Source organism: Rana temporaria, chromosome 1 (genome assembly GCF_905171775.1).
Source record: "Rana temporaria chromosome 1, aRanTem1.1, whole genome shotgun sequence".
In the NCBI taxonomy this organism is placed as follows: Eukaryota; Metazoa; Chordata; class Amphibia; order Anura; family Ranidae; genus Rana; species Rana temporaria.
Genome location: NC_053489.1, coordinates 250335558 through 250355046, shown reverse-complemented (window position 1 = coordinate 250355046; position 19489 = coordinate 250335558). Strand labels below are relative to the sequence as shown.

The 19489-nt window shown below is 44.4% G+C and overlaps 1 gene segment (V, D, J or C); it reads right to left on the bottom strand.

Moving 5' to 3' along the window:
* Positions 1 to 14275: 14275 nt before the first annotated feature.
* On the bottom strand, positions 14276 to 15072 carry LOC120924901. The segment is given in 2 exon segments: positions 14276 to 14641; positions 14889 to 15072. Coding segments are annotated over 2 exon segments (414 nt in total).
* Positions 15073 to 19489: the final 4417 nt, after the last annotated feature.

Genomic DNA, 19489 nt, shown 5'->3' with positions numbered 1-19489 from the left:
CAGAAGAAATACATTATTGCATGTGGGCAGCTTAGCCAGGAATGTAACTGCTTTGTGAAACTGTTAAATCAATGGGTTTACTTCCGCTTTAATGATTTAATCACCTTACACATGTGAGTGCAATCTTTTTATTGTTTTTATTTTTAATAAAGTTATTTACTGTGCTATATTAATGCATTGTTTTCTCTTTCAAGACTCAAAAAGCTCTGCTTACAGTTCCTGAATTGTGGGGCAGATTCAGGTAGTTCTTAAATGCACCAATTTTACATAATGACACTCTTACTGCACCAAATTAAAAAATAATTCCCCCCAGTCCATGCAATGAAACTGGCGGCAATTAACACCAAATGTATGTGGGTGTACAGAGATAGGCAGAGTGCCTGTCTCTATATGCTGTCTTCTGAGGAGCAGCTACCCCTACTGCAAAGTAACCACAAGGGATCCTCGCTTGGCACTGCTGCCATTCAGAGAAAGCTTTGTCCTTTTTTTAAACAAATACAAGCTTATTTCTTATTTGACAAGGTGGAGAGACGAGGCAATGGCATCTTTATCTCCACAACATCCAGTCAGGGAATCCCTTGTATTCATTGGAAAAAATAAAAGGTATCCTCTAAATTGCGAGCAAGCCCCTATGATTACTATGCAGAATGGCACCTGTTAGGCATTGGACCCAGAAGACGTATCAGTGTAGTAGCAGTGACTACTACCTTAATTTGCAGCTTACACCAGAACCTGCCAAGCTGGACCAATATAACTATGCAATAAAAAATCACACCTAAATGCCAGCTTTAAAGATGCCTTCAAGCTGCCCTCGCGCCCTCATCTTATGTTATCACACATATGGAAAATTCTTTTAGTAAGAGATTAAAATAGACATTTTCGCAAAACAAATTTCAAATAGACTGTACTGCCATCTAGTGGTAAATTATAATATGTGAACCTCAATTCCATTATCCCATTCTTATTAGGGTATGCAGCTTTCTGAAAAAACAAAAGTGTGGCGCTGATGAAAGTATAAAGCAAAGTCCATGTAATAGGACAATTGCAAATAGCAGATAGGCCAAAGTCCACAGTGGAAACAGATCTCTGAAGCGGATGAAGGACAACAAAGCATAAGTTCCTTAAACCATGAAGATGGGTAAAGATGTCTGCTTACCAGATGTTGAGACTTGAGTAGGTGTACACCTATCAAGTCATACAGGCTTGTAGGTTACTAAGAACCTGATGTCATCTGCTGGGGGAAAGGGATGTAGGATCCGATAGTCCTTCCTCCTGGATATTGTTGATTAACCGATAGCCATATAGAAGTCTCAGACAAGGGAATCGATGATTGACCAAAGGAAGATTAAAACACACATAGCGTGATACTGCGTATGGTTGAAGTTTATTTTAAAGGGAATAAAAAGTTTACACTCACGTGTGACCGGAGTAATAAAAGCGCTTGTACAATAAAAGGCAGAAAAGGTCAGTGTCTTCTCCCGACGCGTTTCGTTCAATAGAACATCGTCTTGGGGCACGTAGCTTTCTGGAATTAGTAGTATTTGTCTTTACATTGTTGTATTGGAATATTTTTTTTTGTTTTTTTGTCATAATAAACTGGTAAAAAAGGGGTCCAAAGGATCACCTAACAGTTCACTTTCTAAAAGTAAAGTCACAAAGGGACCTCATTAAGCAAGAAACCCTGATCAAAATGAGAATCTTACTTTGAAACCACAGGCATTTAGGAGGATTCTTCACCCTCGGTGATGTCATTTGTAGCGCTGCAACTAACGAGTATCCCCTAAATGGACTTTAAAGGCACAAAGATAAGCTATATATTAGAAAAATAAATATATAAATATAATTTATTGTGCATGTACAAAATAACATACATTAAAATTGGATTATGTATGGAATGAATACAAAGAAGAATGAGAATAACAACCAAATATAGAAAAATATAAAGGACATGATTATCCAAATAGCACCCGGCATTTCGGAGAGACAACTCTCTTTCCTCAGGGGTATAAGGAAGAACCAGCCAGCTATCTGTAAAGTGTACAATAATGGATTAACATAGGATATCACAAAATATATCAGAAATGGCATTTGCGACAAAAAAGTATCAAATCAATACTCACAACTTTGGAGTTATTCTACATATATAACATTCCATTTAAACATTTAAAAACAGAGAAAGATGAGCAGTATAGCGCCCTGGAGTTACTGGTGCGTTCAATGCTTAGTAAATAGCTGAATTGTCGCTAGGTGCCCGCTAGGGTTCCCATCCAAAACTACTGGAGTCAAACCAACTAGACCCTGTAATGTAAAGTAAAATGAACCTATTACACTCAAGTGTCTTTTTAAACAAGAGTTTTAGTGAATACCGAAATGAGAGCCAATTAGAGAGCATTCTTTGGAAGTGAAAATCTGAGCTAGTATAGTCCAATGCAAGTTTTGGCCATTGATTCTAATGGTACGATTGTAACTTTCACAAATAAATCCTTTTAATGTTGAGATGAAATGTATCTTTCTCTGAAATTATTTTCCTTTGAAACATTGTTGCTTCTACATAAAATATTTTGTTTTTCAGAATGCTAGAACGTGGAATGTTTTGATGTTTTGGTAAAATATATTTTTCTCTGTCACTTTCACTTGTTACTCTCCATCTCCCAACAATCTTTACCCAACTCACACAGATGTCATTACAAAGCACAAACAATACCATTGCTGATGGAAATTTAAAACGACTCACAATTTGTTGTGCTTTTTATTATTTCTAAATAATCCTAATTTTAGCCCCAAAAATTTGATATGTGTACCAACATCAGAAATCAAATTTGAGGGTAATATCACTTTTCTACACTCACCCACAAAAAACACCAAATATCCCAGAATAAATCAATAAGTAGAACTCTTGAGTAATGTAATTCCATCACCTGTATGTCCAAAAAAATGCAGTATTTGTGTGTATGAGGTTCTCACATGTGGTGGCTTAGAGGTTAGAACTTCTGCTTAGTATTCCTGAGGGTCTGGGTTCAAATCCCAAACATGCTGCTTCATGTAGAGAAGTTGTCTCATCTCCCAGGTCCTAAAACGATGTCCAAATGTAGTATTTATGTGTAGGAGGGTTCCAATACCATTGTAAATCTTGCCAGATACACAATTTCGCCAAAAGTATTGGGACGCCTGCCTTTACACACACGAACTTCAATGGCAGCCCAGTCTTAGTCCGTAGGGTTAACATTTGATTTAGCCCACCCTTTGCAGCCAGAACAGCTTCTGGGAAGGCTGTCCACAAGGTTTAGTGTGTCTATGGGAACGTTTGATCATTCTTCCAGAAGTGCATTTGTGAGGTCATGCACTGATGTTGGATGAGAAGGCCTGGCTCCCAGTCTCTGCTCGAATTCAGCCAAATGGTGTTCTATCGGGTTGAGGTCAGGACTCTGTGCAGGCCAGTCAAGTTTCTCCACCCCAAACTTGCTCATCCATGTCTTTATGGACCTTGCTTTGTGTACTGGTGCACAGTCATGTTGAAACAGGAAGGGGCCATCTCCAAACTGTTCCCACAAAGTTGGGAGCATGAAATTGTCCAAAGTGTCTTGGTATGCTGACGCCTGAAGAGTTCTCTTCACTGGAACTAAGGGGCCAACCCAACCCCTGAAAAACAACCCCACATCATAATCCCCCCTCCACTAAATGATTTGGATCAGTGCACAAAGCAAGGTCCATAAAGACATGGATGAGTGAGTTTGGGGTGGAGGAGCTTAACTGGCATGCACAGAGTCCTGACCTCAACAGAACACCTTGGGAATTAATTAGTGCGGAGACTGTAGGCCAGGCCTTCTTGTCCAACATCAGTGCCTGACCTCACAAATGCACTTCTTGAAGAATGGTCAAATATTCCCATAGACACACTCCTAAACCTTGTGGAGCCTTCCCAGAAGAGTTGAAGCTGTTATAGCTGCAAAGGGTAAGCCAAATGAGTATTGAACCCTACAGACTGAGACGAGGATGCCATTACAGTTCATATGTGTATAAAGGCAGGCGTCCCAATACTTAGGACAATATATTGTATATTGATTGAAGACACTGAGGCCCCATACACACGGGAGGATTTATCCGCGGATACGGTCCAGCGGACCGTTTCCGCGGATAAATCCTCTCGAGGATTTCAGCAGATTTTCATGCGATGGAGTGTACTCACCATCGCATTGAAATCCGCGGCGAAATCCTCTGGCGATGACGTGTCGCGCCGTCGCCGCGATTATGACACGGCGACGTGCGCGACGCTGTCATATAAGGAATTCCACGCATGCGTCTAATCATTACGACGCATGCGGGGGATCCCTTCGGACGGATGGATTCGGTGAGTCTGTACAGACCAGCGGATCCATCCGTTGGGATGGACTCCAGCAGATGGATATGTTGTGCATGTCAGCAAATATTCGATCTGCTGGAATCCATCCCAGGGGAGATATATCCGCGGAAAAAGATCCGCTGGCGTGTACACACCATAGGATCTATCCGCTGAAACCCATTTGCTGGGATTTATCTGCGGATGGATTCTATGGTGTGTACGGGGCCTGAGCGTGGCTATGGACTTAGGGCTGGTTCACGCCACAGAGATGCAGAGAACATGTGTGAGGCTGCCTGCTGGCTAAGTGGGTGGCAATTCTGTCTAGCAGCGCTGGGGTTGCTGGTTCAATTCCCCAACATGCTAATGCTTGTGTGAAGTTTATATGTTCTCCCTGTGTTGGTTTCTCACCACAATCCAAAGACAAGCTGGCATTTTATTTGTCTCCTGTGAAAATAGTCTCTAATGTAAGAAAGTTCGTTTTGGACTTTAGATTGGAAGCTCATTGCAGCCAGGGCCTGATGTTAATGTTTGTTAGCACTAATCATGCGCAGGGACTTGGACATTTAAAATGGTAGGGTTTACACTGCACAGGTACAGGAATGAATGAATGAATGACTTGTATAGCGCTACTCATGCGAACTGAATCGCCTCTGGGCGCTTTTTCCAGCCAGTGTCTGCTTGGCTGGTGCGGTCATTTTACCCCGTAGGATCGTGACACGCTTGGGACACACAGATATACATATATATACTGGGCTGATTTGGACAGGATCCAATTTACCTACCACCATGTCTTTGGAGTGTGGGAGGAAACCGGAGTACCCGTAGGAAACCCACGCAGGCACAGGGAGAACATGCAAACTCCAGGCAGATGATGTCGTGGTTCGAACCAGCGACCCTTTTGCTGCTAGGCGAAAGTGCTACTCACTACACCACTGTGCTGCCCTTGCTTAGAAAACTGTTGCTTTGTTTATGTGCATATAAATGGACTTGGATCGTTGGCCTGTAGTTGGAGATTTGATGCACATAGCCAAGGGCTAACACAGTTGCAAATAGTATTATGTGTTCCTGCCCATCAGGTGCAATCACTTTAGACAAACATGAAGAGACAGATTGAAAGATACTGATGGGCGTGTACAGGGCCGGCCTTAGGTGTTCAGGCGCCCCGTGCGAGCTAATCATGTGGCGCCCCCCCCCCCCCAGATCGTTACACAATACACACTGACCGCTACACAGTACACTACCCACAAACCACTACACAATAAACTACCCACAGACCACTACACAATACACACTGGCCACCACACAATACACACAGACTACTACACAATACACACAGACACTACAGCATTGGTGCATTTTACTATATGGGCATTGGTGGACTACAAGGCCCAGCATTTTACTAAAGGCGCATTGGTGGACTACAAGGCCCAGAATTTTACTATAGGGGCATTGGTAGACTACAGGGCCCAGCATTTTACTATAAGAGGCATTGGTGGACTACAAGGCCCAGCATTTTACTATAGGGGGCATTGGTGGACTACAAGGCCCAGCATTTTACTATAGGAGGCATTGGTGGACTACAATGCCCAGCATTTTAGTCTCACCAATGCCTCTATAGTAAAATGCTGGGCCTTGTAGTCCACCAATGCCTCTATAGTAAAATGCTGGATATTGTAGTCCACCATTGCCTCCTATGGTAAAATTCTGGGCCTTGTAGTCCACCAATGCCTCCTATAGTAAAATGCTGGGTCTTGTAGTCCACCAATGCCTCCTATAATAAAATGCTGGTCCTTGTTTTCCACCAATGCCTCCTATAGTAAAAGCCCCAGCATTTTACTATAGGAGGCATTGGTGGGACTAAAAGGCCCAGCATTTTACTATGGAGGCTTCACACGTTACACACTGACTTTCTGGCTGCTCCCTCCCTCTCCCCAGACCAATACCTACTCTCCCGGACAAAAACTCATGAGGGAGACGAGTCTCTCACCTGTTTTTTTTTTCCTACTGCCGACGCCTGTCACATTGACATGCCCGGCCGCCCCGATGGGGACATGGATCTATTCCGCTGGAGACCCTGAGGAGGAGGCGGAGAAGACCGCAAGTGTACAGTCGTACACAGCTCGCAGGGAAGGCCAGGGGGTGACACAGAGGAGGGGGGGTAAGCTGACACAGAGGAAGGGGGGTAAGGCGACACAGAGGAGGGGGGGTAAGGCGACACAGAGGAGGGGGGTAAGGCGACACAGAGGAGGGGGGTGACACAGAGGAGAGAGGGGGTGACACAGAGGAGAGAGGGGGGTGACACAGAGGAGAGAGGGGGTGACACAGAGGAGAGAGGGGGTGACACAGAGGAGAGAGGGGGTGACACAGAGGAGAGAGGGGGTGACACAGAGGAGAGAGGGGGGTGACACAGAGGAGGAGGGAGGGAGGTGACACAGAGGAGGAGGGAGGGAGGTGACACAGAGGAGGAGGGAGGGAGGGTGACACAGAGGAGGGAGGGGGTGACACAGAGGAGAGGGGGTGACACAAAGACACAGAGGAGAGAGGGAGGGTGACACAGAGGAGAGAGGGAGGGTGACACAGAGGAGTGATAAAGGGGAGAGAGGGGGTGACACAGAGGAGAGAGGGGGGGAGACACAGAGGAGAGAGGGGGGTGACACAGAGGAGGGGGAGTGATAAAGGGGAGAGAGGGGGTGACACAGAGGAGAGAGGGGGTGACACAGAGGAGAGAGGGGGGTGACACAGAGGAGGGGGAGTGACACAGAGGAGGGGGAGTGACAAAGGGGAGAAGGGGTGACACAGGGGAGGGGGGGTGATACAGGGGAGGGGGGGTGACACAGAGGAGGGAGGGGGTGACACAGAGGAGGGAGGGGGGTGACACAGAGGAGGGAGGGGGGTGACACAGAGGAGAGAGGGGGGTGACACAGAGGAGAGAGGGGGGTGACACAGAGGAGAGAGGAGGGGGAGTGACACAGAGGAGGGGGAGTGACAAAGGGGAGAAGGGGTGACACAGGGGAGGGGGGGTGATACAGGGGAGGGGGGGTGACACAGAGGAGGGAGGGGGTGACACAGAGGAGGGAGGGGGGTGACACAGAGGAGGGAGGGGGGTGACACAGAGGAGAGAGGGGGGTGACACAGAGGAGAGAGGGGGGTGACACAGAGGAGAGAGGGGGGTGACACAGAGGAGGGGGGAGTGACAAAGGGGAGAAGGGGTGACACAGGGGAGGGAGGGTGATACAGGGGAGGGGGGGTGACACAGAGGAGAGAGGGGGTGACACAGAGGAGGGAGGGTGACACAGAGACACAGAGTAGGGGAGGTGACACAGAGGAGGGAGGGTGACACAGAGGAGAGAGGGGGTGACACAGAGACACAGAGGAGGGGAGGTGACACAGAGGAGGGAGGGTGACACAGAGGAGAGAGGGGGTGACACAGAGGAGGGGGGAGTGACAAAGGGGAGAAGGGGTGACACAGGGGAGGGGGGGTGATACAGGGGAGGGGGGGTGACACAGAGGAGAGAGGGGGTGACACAGAGGAGAGAGGGGGTGACACAGAGGAGAGAGGGGGTGACACAGAGGAGAGAGGGGGGTGACACAGAGGAGAGAGGGGGGTGACACAGAGGAGGAGGGAGGGAGGTGACACAGAGGAGGAGGGAGGGAGGTGACACAGAGGAGGAGGGAGGGAGGGTGACACAGAGGAGGGAGGGGGTGACACAGAGGAGAGGGGGTGACACAAAGACACAGAGGAGAGAGGGAGGGTGACACAGAGGAGAGAGGGAGGGTGACACAGAGGAGAGAGGGAGGGTGACACAGAGGAGAGAGGGAGGGTGACACAGAGGAGAGAGGGAGGGTGACACAGAGGAGAGAGGGAGGGTGACACAGAGACACAGAGGAGGGGAGGTGACACAGAGGAGGGAGGGTGACACAGAGGAGAGAGGGGGTGACACAGAGACACAGAGGAGGGGAGGTGACACAGAGGAGGGAGGGTGACACAGAGGAGGGGGGAGTGACAAAGGGGAGAAGGGGTGACACAGGGGAGAGGGGGTGATACAGGGGAGGGGGGGTGACACATAGGAGAGAGGGGGTGACACAGAGGAGAGAGGGGGGTGACACAGAGGAGAGAGGGGGTGACACAGAGGAGGAGGGAGGGAGGGTGACACAGAGGAGGGAGGGGGTGACACAGAGGAGAGGGGGTGACACAAAGACACAGAGGAGGGAGGGTGACACAGAGGAGAGAGGGAGGGTGACACAGAGGAGAGAGGGAGGGTGACACAGAGGAGAGAGGGGGTGACAGAGGAGAGAGGGGGTGACACAGAGGAGGGAGGTTGACACAGAGGAGAGAGGGGGGTGACACAAAGGAGAGAGGGGGGTGGCACAGAGGAGGGGCAGTAAGCTAACACAGAGGAGAGGGGGTGACAAAGAGGAGAGAGGGGGTGACACAGAGGAGGGGGGGTGACACAGAGGAGAGAGGGGGTGACACCGAGGAGAGTGGGGGTGACACAGAGGAGAGTGGGGGTGACACAGAGGAGGGGGGGTGAGCAGATGAGCCCTCAGGAGACACACATCGGGAGGCAGGACTTCCGGGAGCAAGCAGGCACTATTATTGAATCCCCAGTGCAGCCCCGCCCCCGCCTCCACACATGACCAGGGCCATTCACAGACCCCCATGTCTGCTTCCCGGCCCGCCCCGCACATCGCCCGTTCGGCCAATCACAGGGCACCCACTGTCTCAGAGCGCATCGCACTGTGACAGCGATAGCGAGTAGAGAGATCCGGCTGCTACTGGCCACAGGACTGTGGAATGTGTGCCCGGGTTTCCAGCGGGTACAAATGTGCCAAAACCTGAACTGTCTGGGTCAACAGGCACGGCGCCCCTATTGCTCAAGGCGCTCTGTGTGGGCGCACGGCTCGCACACCCCTAAGGCCGGCCCTGGGCGTGTACTTCTATTGGGCGTGTATCAGTGGCCTGCTCTGTATGGGGGGTTTGTTTGGTCTGAGAAGGCCAGTTTTTTTCTTTCCTGTGATTTGGGGGGGGGGGAGGAATGATATTGCGCAGATTGACAAACTCCCCAACTTGGGTTATTTGCTGAAATTCTTGTGCATTTTTTCATTAAAAAATTGTGTGTATTGTTCCTGTCTGACCATGAAAACATTGTTTGGGAGCATCTGCTGACCTTCCTCTCTTTGATCTCATTGCTTAATTGTGTACACAGAAATGCAGCTTCCAGCAGAACATGGTCACCAATGTATGTGTGTGGATTGTGGGGTGGGGGTGGGTGTTTTGAATAAGTGTCTTTTTTTTAATATTATGTTGGAATGCTTTGTAAGAATAATGACTGTTAAGTATGTTCCTATAATCTTGCAGATAAAAATGTGATGTGTTGCCCGTTATACACTGAAAGTAAAGCTGTGTCCACTCTAAGGTTTTGTAAAATCTTAGATTGTAAGCTCCTATGAGCAGGGCCCTTAAAATCCAATTGCTAAATGTAGGACCATATATCCTGTCCAAATGTTTTTTGAAGCTAGTAAGTACACACACACACACACTTTGATCTCTCAAATCTCATAACCAATCACTCTAATATAAACCTAGGCTTCACCTGCAAGTAAAAGGTGGAATTTTTATAACAGCTGTGGAGAATTGCAGGTAATGAATTCATCTGGTGGATAGGCAGTGTTGTATGTGTCATCCCTGGTTCACATTGGTGTGATTTGACATGTCAAATCGGTGGCAGTTGCACTGTTCTAATGGGTGTGACTTTGGGGTGCGATTTGTAATGATATCGGTGCAGAAACCTGCACAGATGTCTCAGCTGAACGATTTCCTCCCGCTGTCAGTGTGAACCAGGGCTCAAACTGGGCCTTTGGTCTTTGTAATTACACAGACATTGCCAGTCATGGCAAAGCTGTGCAATTTTACGGTCGCACAAGTGCAAATGGGGCCTTATTCAAAGGTTTTATCATCTAATCTCATTAGGTTACTTTCACACTTGGGTGACTTTTCCTGCAGCTTTGAGTCGCAATAAAAGTTACCCCCCATGAGTTCCATTCATATCTATGCAACTTCACCCATGTTCACATAGCTCTAACTTGACATGTCAAATTGCAGGCCAAATCGGCGCATATTGACAGCAATGGAACTGTCCGAATTGATGCGACACCGCACAGATTCCCAAAAGTAGTTCCTACACTACTTTGGGCGACTTCAGGAGGTGATTTCTTACCTCCCAACTTTTTGAGATGGGTATAAGGGACACCCTACAAAGTATGTAGGCATAGGACACACCTCCTAAAACACCTTCTTAAAGTAGAATTATTCCAAAAACAAAAAAAATATTAGTTAAATCACCAAGTGCTTTTTTTTTTTTACCAATAATATCCCTTTAGATTGGCTTTGGAAATTTACAAAGAAAGCAAGTTAGAAATTAGATGAAAGGTTTAGCGCTGGCAAACCCTTTTTGAAAGATAAAAAGTGCATTTTATATATAACTATCTAGATCAGAACAAAATGAGGGACAAATGAGGAGTGTCATGGACCTTGGAATGCTGAAGTGTATCTTTTTGAAATCTGTTACACAGTGGGGGGTCTTCTGCCCTGTCTTAAGCCTAACCCCCCCCCCCCCCCCAGACGTCTCCATGGTCTGGAGCAGCGTTTCCCAACTCCAGTCCTCAAGGCACACCAACAGGTCATGTTTTCAGGATTTTCATTATTTTGCACAGGTGATTTGATCAGTTTCACTGCATTAGTAATTACCACAGCCGTTTCATCTGAGGGAAATCCTGAAAACATGACCTGTTGGTGTGCCTTGAGGACTGGAGTTGGGAAACACTGGTCTGGAGGAAAAGCATTGTTCTGTGTCTGGCTGTTTGTGTACATTGATTACCCCCTGGGGCTTCCGTCTCATTACACATAACAGTTCCTCCATTCAAGCTATCGGACCAATCCCTGCTGACTCATGCTCAAGTCCTCATTTGCATGCCTAAGAGGACCTGAAGGAGAACTCCATGTACTTTACAATTGACCAATAGGAAAGCGATGGTTGGGGGCGGGATGTTCCAAATTCTGTTTAAAAGTGTGTTGTGTACTTCCAATAAAGGTCTTCTTGTTTGAACTTACATATAGCCTGCCTGGTGTTTGTTCTAATGGATTCCGAACGGCACATAGCTGTAGTTTGGATCCCGGAGCCTTGGATGACCGAACCATCAGAAGTTGTAATCTGCAAGCTGACTCAATAGTAGCAGAGGAGTGTCGGGAGAGCGGAAGCGAGCGAGCGAGCAAGGGTCTTGTTGCAAGGAGGAAAGATGGACTTATGTCCCAACTGTCCCTGATTTGGAACAATGTGATTTCACTAGACATCTGTGCAGAAAGGTGCACTGATGTCTCTGAAATCGCTCACAAAGTCGGGCTGAGGCCCCTTTCACACTTGTGCGACTTTTCCTGCGACTTTGGACATCAGAGTCGCATGACAAATCATACCCCATGATTTTCAATGTGTACCATTTATATTTGTGCAACTTCAAGTCCCTGTACTACTTTGGTCCAACTTTGATACAAGTTGAGGTTAATTTTTGTGGACAAATTACAGACGCAAAATTGTGGAAAAATTGCTTGCCTTTCCCAGCGACTCCTGCGTCCATAGACCTCAAGATTACACAGGCATTGCTTAAAGTCGCATCAAAATCGCACAACTTTCAGGTCACACAGGTGTGAAAGTGGCCTAAGTCATTAGGTACTATTATACCTAGAATATAAAGTAGTCCCTTCATCAAACACTAGTAAACGTATGCTCTTAATATAATTGTGCTCAAATGGCTGAAAATCACACAGATGGTATCGTCTACTAAAAGCTTGCATTGAACTCAGCAGCATATGCTGAAAAGAGGCTTACGCCTATTAGCCAATGCCACATCAGCATGAGCATGGTTGGTACTATAATATTAATGCCTGAAATGCAAAGCATTATTGTATAGAATTAAGCATTAGTAAATGTATTTTATATGTATGATTGTGCTATGCCCAATAGGCTAGTGGTCAGCACTTCGACCTTGAAAAACGCAGGCTTTGAAGGACTCATGGGTTCAAATCCCACAGAGAGATACTAAAAGATTAAATTGGTCAAAAAAAAGCAAATGACAATTAGCCAAAGCAGCATATGCTGAAAATAGGTGAATGCCAATTAGCCAATGCACTTTCATTTGGCTGATTCTATTATAATAACTCTTTAAATGCATGCAATGGTATGTAAGTATTCGATAATATTATGGTGTGGAATTCCAAACAATAGGGCAGTTTACATTTCTTTGTTTGTTTATTTTAATTTGCTTGTGCAAAAAATAAACACAACTGGTGGATGGTAGGTTGGCTGGTATTTTGAACTTTTACCATACGTGCTGTGGAGACGTCTGAGCAGACCACTAAGCCATTGTGCAAAGTACAAGACCTGCATAATAATGTAGTATAATTAAAGAATGAACATAAATAATTACTGCTTTAAAGCCACCTATATTAAAAAATGAAAAAAAAAACATACAACAAATAGGTAACCTAAATGTTTAATACATGTAACTTTACAGAATAGCAGACATTACTATGTAATAATCATTCATAACTGCCTTAGTTAGTAAAAGAAGGAAAAAAAAATTGTAATACTAATTGCAATATACATCAATAGATGCACACGAGGTAGAGCACATCATGTTTCTTTCACATACATGGATCATGGTTACAGTGCAGTGCTATATAATAACTTAATAGAAATCGGCATTCGCATATACGCGGATTCGCTAATTAGCACTGATTTCACATTTACTAACGCTTGTTCGCCGCTAATAGCGCTCTTTTTCATTTGCAAATTTTCATGTTGAATTTTAAATTGACTAAAATGGGAGCTATTATTTGCAATAGTGTCCAGTTCTTCCTGGAGCTATAGTAAATCACCACCACAGTATCTAAGTGCATTATGATGAATGCATCTATTCTGAGTAATCTACCTGTGAGGCCGCGTACACACGGTCAGTCCATCCGATGAGAATGGTCCGACGGGCCGTTTTCATCGGTTCACCGCTGAAGTGGCCTGATGGTATAAAGTGCGTACACACCATCAGTTCAAAAACCGATCGGGTCAGAACGCGGTGACGTAAAACACACGACGTGCTGAAAAAAACGAAGTTCAATGCTTCCAAGCATGCGTCGACTTGATTCTGAGCATGCGGGGGTTTTGAACCAATGCTTTTGTGTACTAACTATCGGTTTGGACCTATTGGGCAGCAGTCCATCGGTTTGATTTTAAAGCAAGTTCTAAAATTTTTGTTCGAAGGACAACGGACCGATGGGTCATACACACGGTCGGTTTGGACCGATGAAACTGGGCTTCAGGCCGGTTTCATCGGTTTGGACCGACCGTGTGTACGCGGCCTCAGGAGTAGAGCAAAGATTGCAGAAGTCCTCATTGCAGCTGTTGTCATACTGTACAGAAATGACAGATGTGCTCTGCACTGGCTTTTATCATACTGCTGCTTGGTATTTGGTGGGTTGATGGGGGAGTGGTCACACTGTTTAGAATGTAAAATTGTACATTATTATGACTCTAAAATATAGATCACTGACCCCAAGGAGTACATAAGGACACGAATATTCAAAATAATAAGTACCAGGAAAAAAAAGAAGAATGAGAAGAATAAATAGAACCTTTATAAAAACATATTCACAACTATAGTCATAGTTTGATCTTAACAAAATCTCCTATTCATTTAGCAGCATAATGATTAAAAATAGTTTTTATGGACTGAGAGAGTGAAGCTCCACTTTAATATCACACGTTGGGCAGCTCAACCTCTATCTCTTAACTAAAGTATGATCAGCTGTAACTCTGTAGAATGTAGACACAAGTAAACAGTTCTTTGTTTACAGTTTATTGATTTTGTGTATTTACAAAACTCCCCTTTAAATTCCCAATTGTGATGGAAAATATCTGTGCAGGTGAAGTTCTTGCACAGGTCTTCCTATGATTGTGTCACACTGTGCATCATGCACAGCACAGAGATACAATGCAGAGTCAGATACACCGGGCCGCGGGATGTGCAGAAAACAGCTGTCACCCTGAAAGTCAAGTGTGAGTTCTCCTTCTGTTACTCTTGTTTTGATGGGGGCATAGATGATATGAACTGGACTGGATCCTGGGTTCACCTTGTACCATCTTAACCCTTTAAAGTTACTCACTCTAAAAGAACAATACAGAGCCACATTTTCTCCTTCTGTGACGGTGATGGTGTCATTCTGGTATTCCACAGAATCCTGGCAATTCACCACTGCAAAACAAGAACATACAACTGAGTACTTTTACAGGAAAAAATGTATTTTTATACTACTCAGGTTAATCTTTATGTACTTCATTTCCACATGCTAATATTTTCGTTCATTTATGTGTGATTTTACTGATAGTATGTCAGTTATTATAATACTTACTGTGCATCAAGAAAAAGAGCAGCTAGTCAAATTACACTAAACATAAGAGGATTTATTCTGTAAAAAACACACTGTGATAAATAAACTTACAAGAGGTCCAGAGAGTCCAGAGTAACAGGAAACTCCATAGTGAGCACATTGTTGTATCTTTATCAGTAGATGAATGTGTGAGATGTGTGCTTGTTATACCGCAGTAGATATATAGCGTGTCACCTGACCTCACCACATCACATGACCACAATCCTACTATATGAAGCTGGAGCTTGTCTCTCAACTAAAAATATTATATTGAGATTACATTAATATTATTGTCATCATTATTATTATTCGAAAATATTGTGTACACTGTGTTGTTTGGTTTCTTTTCTTTTCTTAGGTCTTTATTGCTGCTTCAAAATAAAAAAAAATAGACCTCAGAGTAGCCCTTTTTTTTACATTTTCCCTTCCTTTTTTTATTTTTTTTTGTCAATTTATTACCAACTTTGTCAGTGTCAGGGTAATAAAAACAATAACATTAGCACCACATTTCTAGTGGTCTGGCCCTTTGGTCTCGGAAGCATTAGATACATATAGAGATTTATATATTTTTGTGCAAAGAAAACATTTTCAAATAAGACATAATAAAGATATAAAAGGATTTTAATATTTGTATTATTTTATTATTAATTAGCTAATTAAAGGGGTTTGAAAGGTTCACATTTTTTATTATAAAAATAACAAACATGTTATGCTTACCTGCTCTGTGCAAGGGTTTTGCACAGAGCAGCATCTATCCTCATCTTCTGGGGTGCCCTGCTGGCGCTCCTGGCTCCTCCCCTTTATTGGGTGGCCCCACAGAGAGACGCTTTTCATGGGGGCACCCGTGTGGGTTGACAGAGAGAGCAGGACCCCCTGGCTCCCACGTCAATGGATTTTATTGACAGCAGGGGGAGCCAATGGCTCCTGCTGCTATCAATCTATCCAATCAGCAGCTGGAGCCACTGGGTTTGTGCAGATCGCTGGAACTGATAGGTTCAGGTAATAAAAAGGGGAAGGCCTCTGGGGGCAGCTGCAGCAAAGAAGGTTTTTCACCTTAATGCATAGAATGCATTTAGGTGAAAAACCTTGAGACTTTACAACTCCTTAGAGCCGGTTCACACTGGGGCGACTTGCGATCCGACTTCATGTCGCCTCAAGTCGTCCCAAGCCGTGCTGTAGAGAAAAACAATGGAAGTGAATGGGAGAGGTGTTAATACACACGACTCAAGGCGATCCGACTTCAGAAAAGGTTCCTGTACTACTTCAATCCGACTTGTAGGCGATTTGTACCCATTGATTTCAGTGGAAGTCGCCTCAGAAGTCGGATCACTGTCTTATCTGAAGCTACTTTCCAGGAAGATAACATACATTTCTCAGGCAAATCTCTCCTGCCCCTCTCCCTCCCCCTCCCTCTCCTAGAGCTGATTGTTGTTTTATTGGCCACTGGAAAGTCTCCTGTCCTGGAGACGACTTCAAGTCCTGTTGTAAATCGCCCCAGATCGCCCTGTGGTTCATGTTCAAGTCGTGTCGGAGTCGCCTCTGAAAGTCGCGCTGGAAGTCGTGTCGCCCTAGTGTGAACCGGCTCTTCTACTTTACTTTGCAAGTATTGTGATGGACGTGCTAAAATGAAAATGTTATTTTGTGTTATGATTAGAATCACTGAAATGTTTCTCTTTCCTATATTCCTTATACTGTTTATTTGTTTTTATACGCATTATGCATATGTATGTATGGGAATGATCAATACTGCTTATTTTCCTTGAGGATTTTATATTAGATATTGTTTTAAAGTAATGAACTCAGCATTGAAAATACAAAGGATTATTATTAAGAGCAGATGCTGTCATCCTCCATTTTCCCCTCATGTTACAAATGTGTTCAGACCTTCTTCCCTTCCCCCCCTACTGCATTCCTAAATTGCTTCACTTCAAAACTCTCTCCGTCAAAAAAAATATATGGCGATTGTGGAAGGAAAGAATGTGCCTCGTGGCAAAAGAGACTGCTCGTGCTAAGAGAGCCCCCATACCATATAAGGACTTCCAAGGAGAATGTGAAAAGTACAGACGTCACAGGGGCGTGTACTAAGAGACTAAATTATATGGACTGACCAATCAATGTGTTCATGTGAATGATGTCATGATGTTTATAAAGCTGTGACAATAAATCTCTCTCTGTTGGGACTGAGCTAAGAAAGGTGAGGATGTGAAATCTCTCTCTGGTTTGCATGCTCTAACTTTATAATTTGGACAATCGGCAGAATGGGTTTCACCCTGAGAAATTGTGTCAGGAAATTAATTAATCTATTACAGTATATAGGAACCCTTACCTTGTAAAACAACCTATTCAATTTAAAATATTAATGGCATCTTTGTCTCCACAACATCCAGCCACAGAACACTTTGTAAAAATAAAAGGCATTCTCTGAATTGCGAGGAAGCCCCTATGGTTACTATGCAGAATGGCACCTGTTTAGCACTGGACCCAGAAGACTTATCAGTGTAGTAGCAGTGACTACTACCTTAATTTTCAGCTTCCACCGACACCCGTCAGGTATGAGATATGCATACTTATATAGATCCAAGCTGGACCAATATAACTATGCAATGAAAATCATACCTAAACGCCAGCTTTAAAGATGCCTTCAAGCTGCCCTCATGAGCTCATCTTATGTTATCACACATATGGAAAATAAAGAGATTAAAGTAGACATTTTCGCAAAACAAGTTTCAAATGGACTGTGCTGCCATCTAGTGGTAAATTATAATCTGTGTAATATGTGAATCTCAATTCCATTCTTCCATTCTTATTAGGGTATGCAGCTTTCTGTAATTAGTAGTAATTGTCTTTACATTGTTGTATTGGAATTTTTTTTGTATTAGTAAACTTGTAAAAAGGACTACCCAACAGTTCACTTTCTATAAGTAAAGTTACAAAAGAACCTCATTAAGCAAGACACACTGATCAAGATGAGAATCCTACTTTGAAACCAAAGGCATTTAGGAGGATTCTTCACCCTCTGTGATGTCATTTGCCTAAGATGGATGTAACCCAGTGTTGCCAACCTACCAGATTGAAATTTACTGACAAACCACCTAAAATTTACTTGCACAGTCAAGTTTTTACTGGCATTTCCAAAAGTAAAAAAATTACTGGTTTACGTACAAATTTCAGTATTTAGGCTACAAACAAGTATGATTTAAGATTGATAATAATGCAAATAACATATTTATTATTTTATTTTCGATATAGTAACTAAGTAGCTTAGGGACAGGACTCGGGAGGGTAAGAAACTAGATTGGGTCAGGCACACACGTATGAAACCGACTCTCAAGTGACAATGACAGCAGTGTGCAGCAGCACAGATCACCGACACGACATGTCCCCTCCTGAGTCACAGCGACAGTCACTCCCCATGCCAGGTGATCCCTCCAGTCCATTTCAGTCTAAACTGACAGTTTCACTCCTGACCTGCTCCCGACCCGCACACAAGGCTCTGGTCGCTCTGCTTGGCTTTCTTGCACCATGACATCACAGGACATGCTCAGGCACCGCCTCCGCCGGAGCGGCCCAAACACACTGTAGCAGGCATTCGGATAGTCTCGGATGGCTCCGAACCTAGCCAAGCGCCACAGCCATATTTTTTACTGGCAGCCTTTTTTCTTTTACTGGCAGGAGAAAATTGCCTGTTTTTTACTGGCTGCCAGTAAAAATACTGACGGTTGGCAACACTGATGTAACCTAATAAAGATGTATGCTATTAGCTTTATTAGGGAAACAATGATGCCCCCTTTTGAAGCACAGCATTTCTGTTTACAGCACAGAAGTGATTGGCTCTGTGAACTTGTAAATTTTGTTTCATCAGCAATGTGTATTGCCACTTAGCTTTGATCTCCGTTTCACATAAATTACGTTTTTTAAGTCAATTATTATTTTAAATTATGAACCATATGATTTCTTAATCTCATACACCTAGTGCAAATTTCCAAATGAATAGCCATAGATATGCATCCCAAGAAATAATGTGATTAGGAATGTTTTGGAAAATAAATTGCAATGTTCTACTTATAGCTGGTTCACACTGGGGCCACTCGTCAGGCGACTCAGCCGCCTGACAAGTCGCGTCCCATTGTATTCAATAGAACCGTTCTAATAGGAGCGACACAAGTCGCTCCGACTTAGAAAAAGGTTCTTGTACGACTTCGGGGGCGACTCGGGGCGACTTGCATTGACTTCTATACAGAAGTCATTTTGCAAGTCGTCTCTGAAGTCGTCTTCAGGACGCCTTGCCGAGTCGCCCCCGAAGTCGTGCCGTCCCAGTGTGAACCGGCTCTTAGAGGCATAGGTTTGTTTGTAGCAGAGATTCTGGGCACATTCACCTGGTAAAGGACATCAATGTATGTTATCAGCGCCAAAAAAGACCCAGGTGACAAAATGTGAGCCTTTTCTCGAATACCATCACCATTACAAATTCACTAACAACAGACAACCCCATCCTTCCTAACCCTTATTTTTGATGATTTGGGTGAGGAGAAAACACGTACTGTCTCATCAAACCAATTTTAAAAAGAAAAATATTGTTTTAATACATAATAAATTAATAAGCCTAAATTAAACCAGCTTGATAATGTTTTAAAACTGTCTCTTTGAACACTTCTTATTTATGAACACAGGGC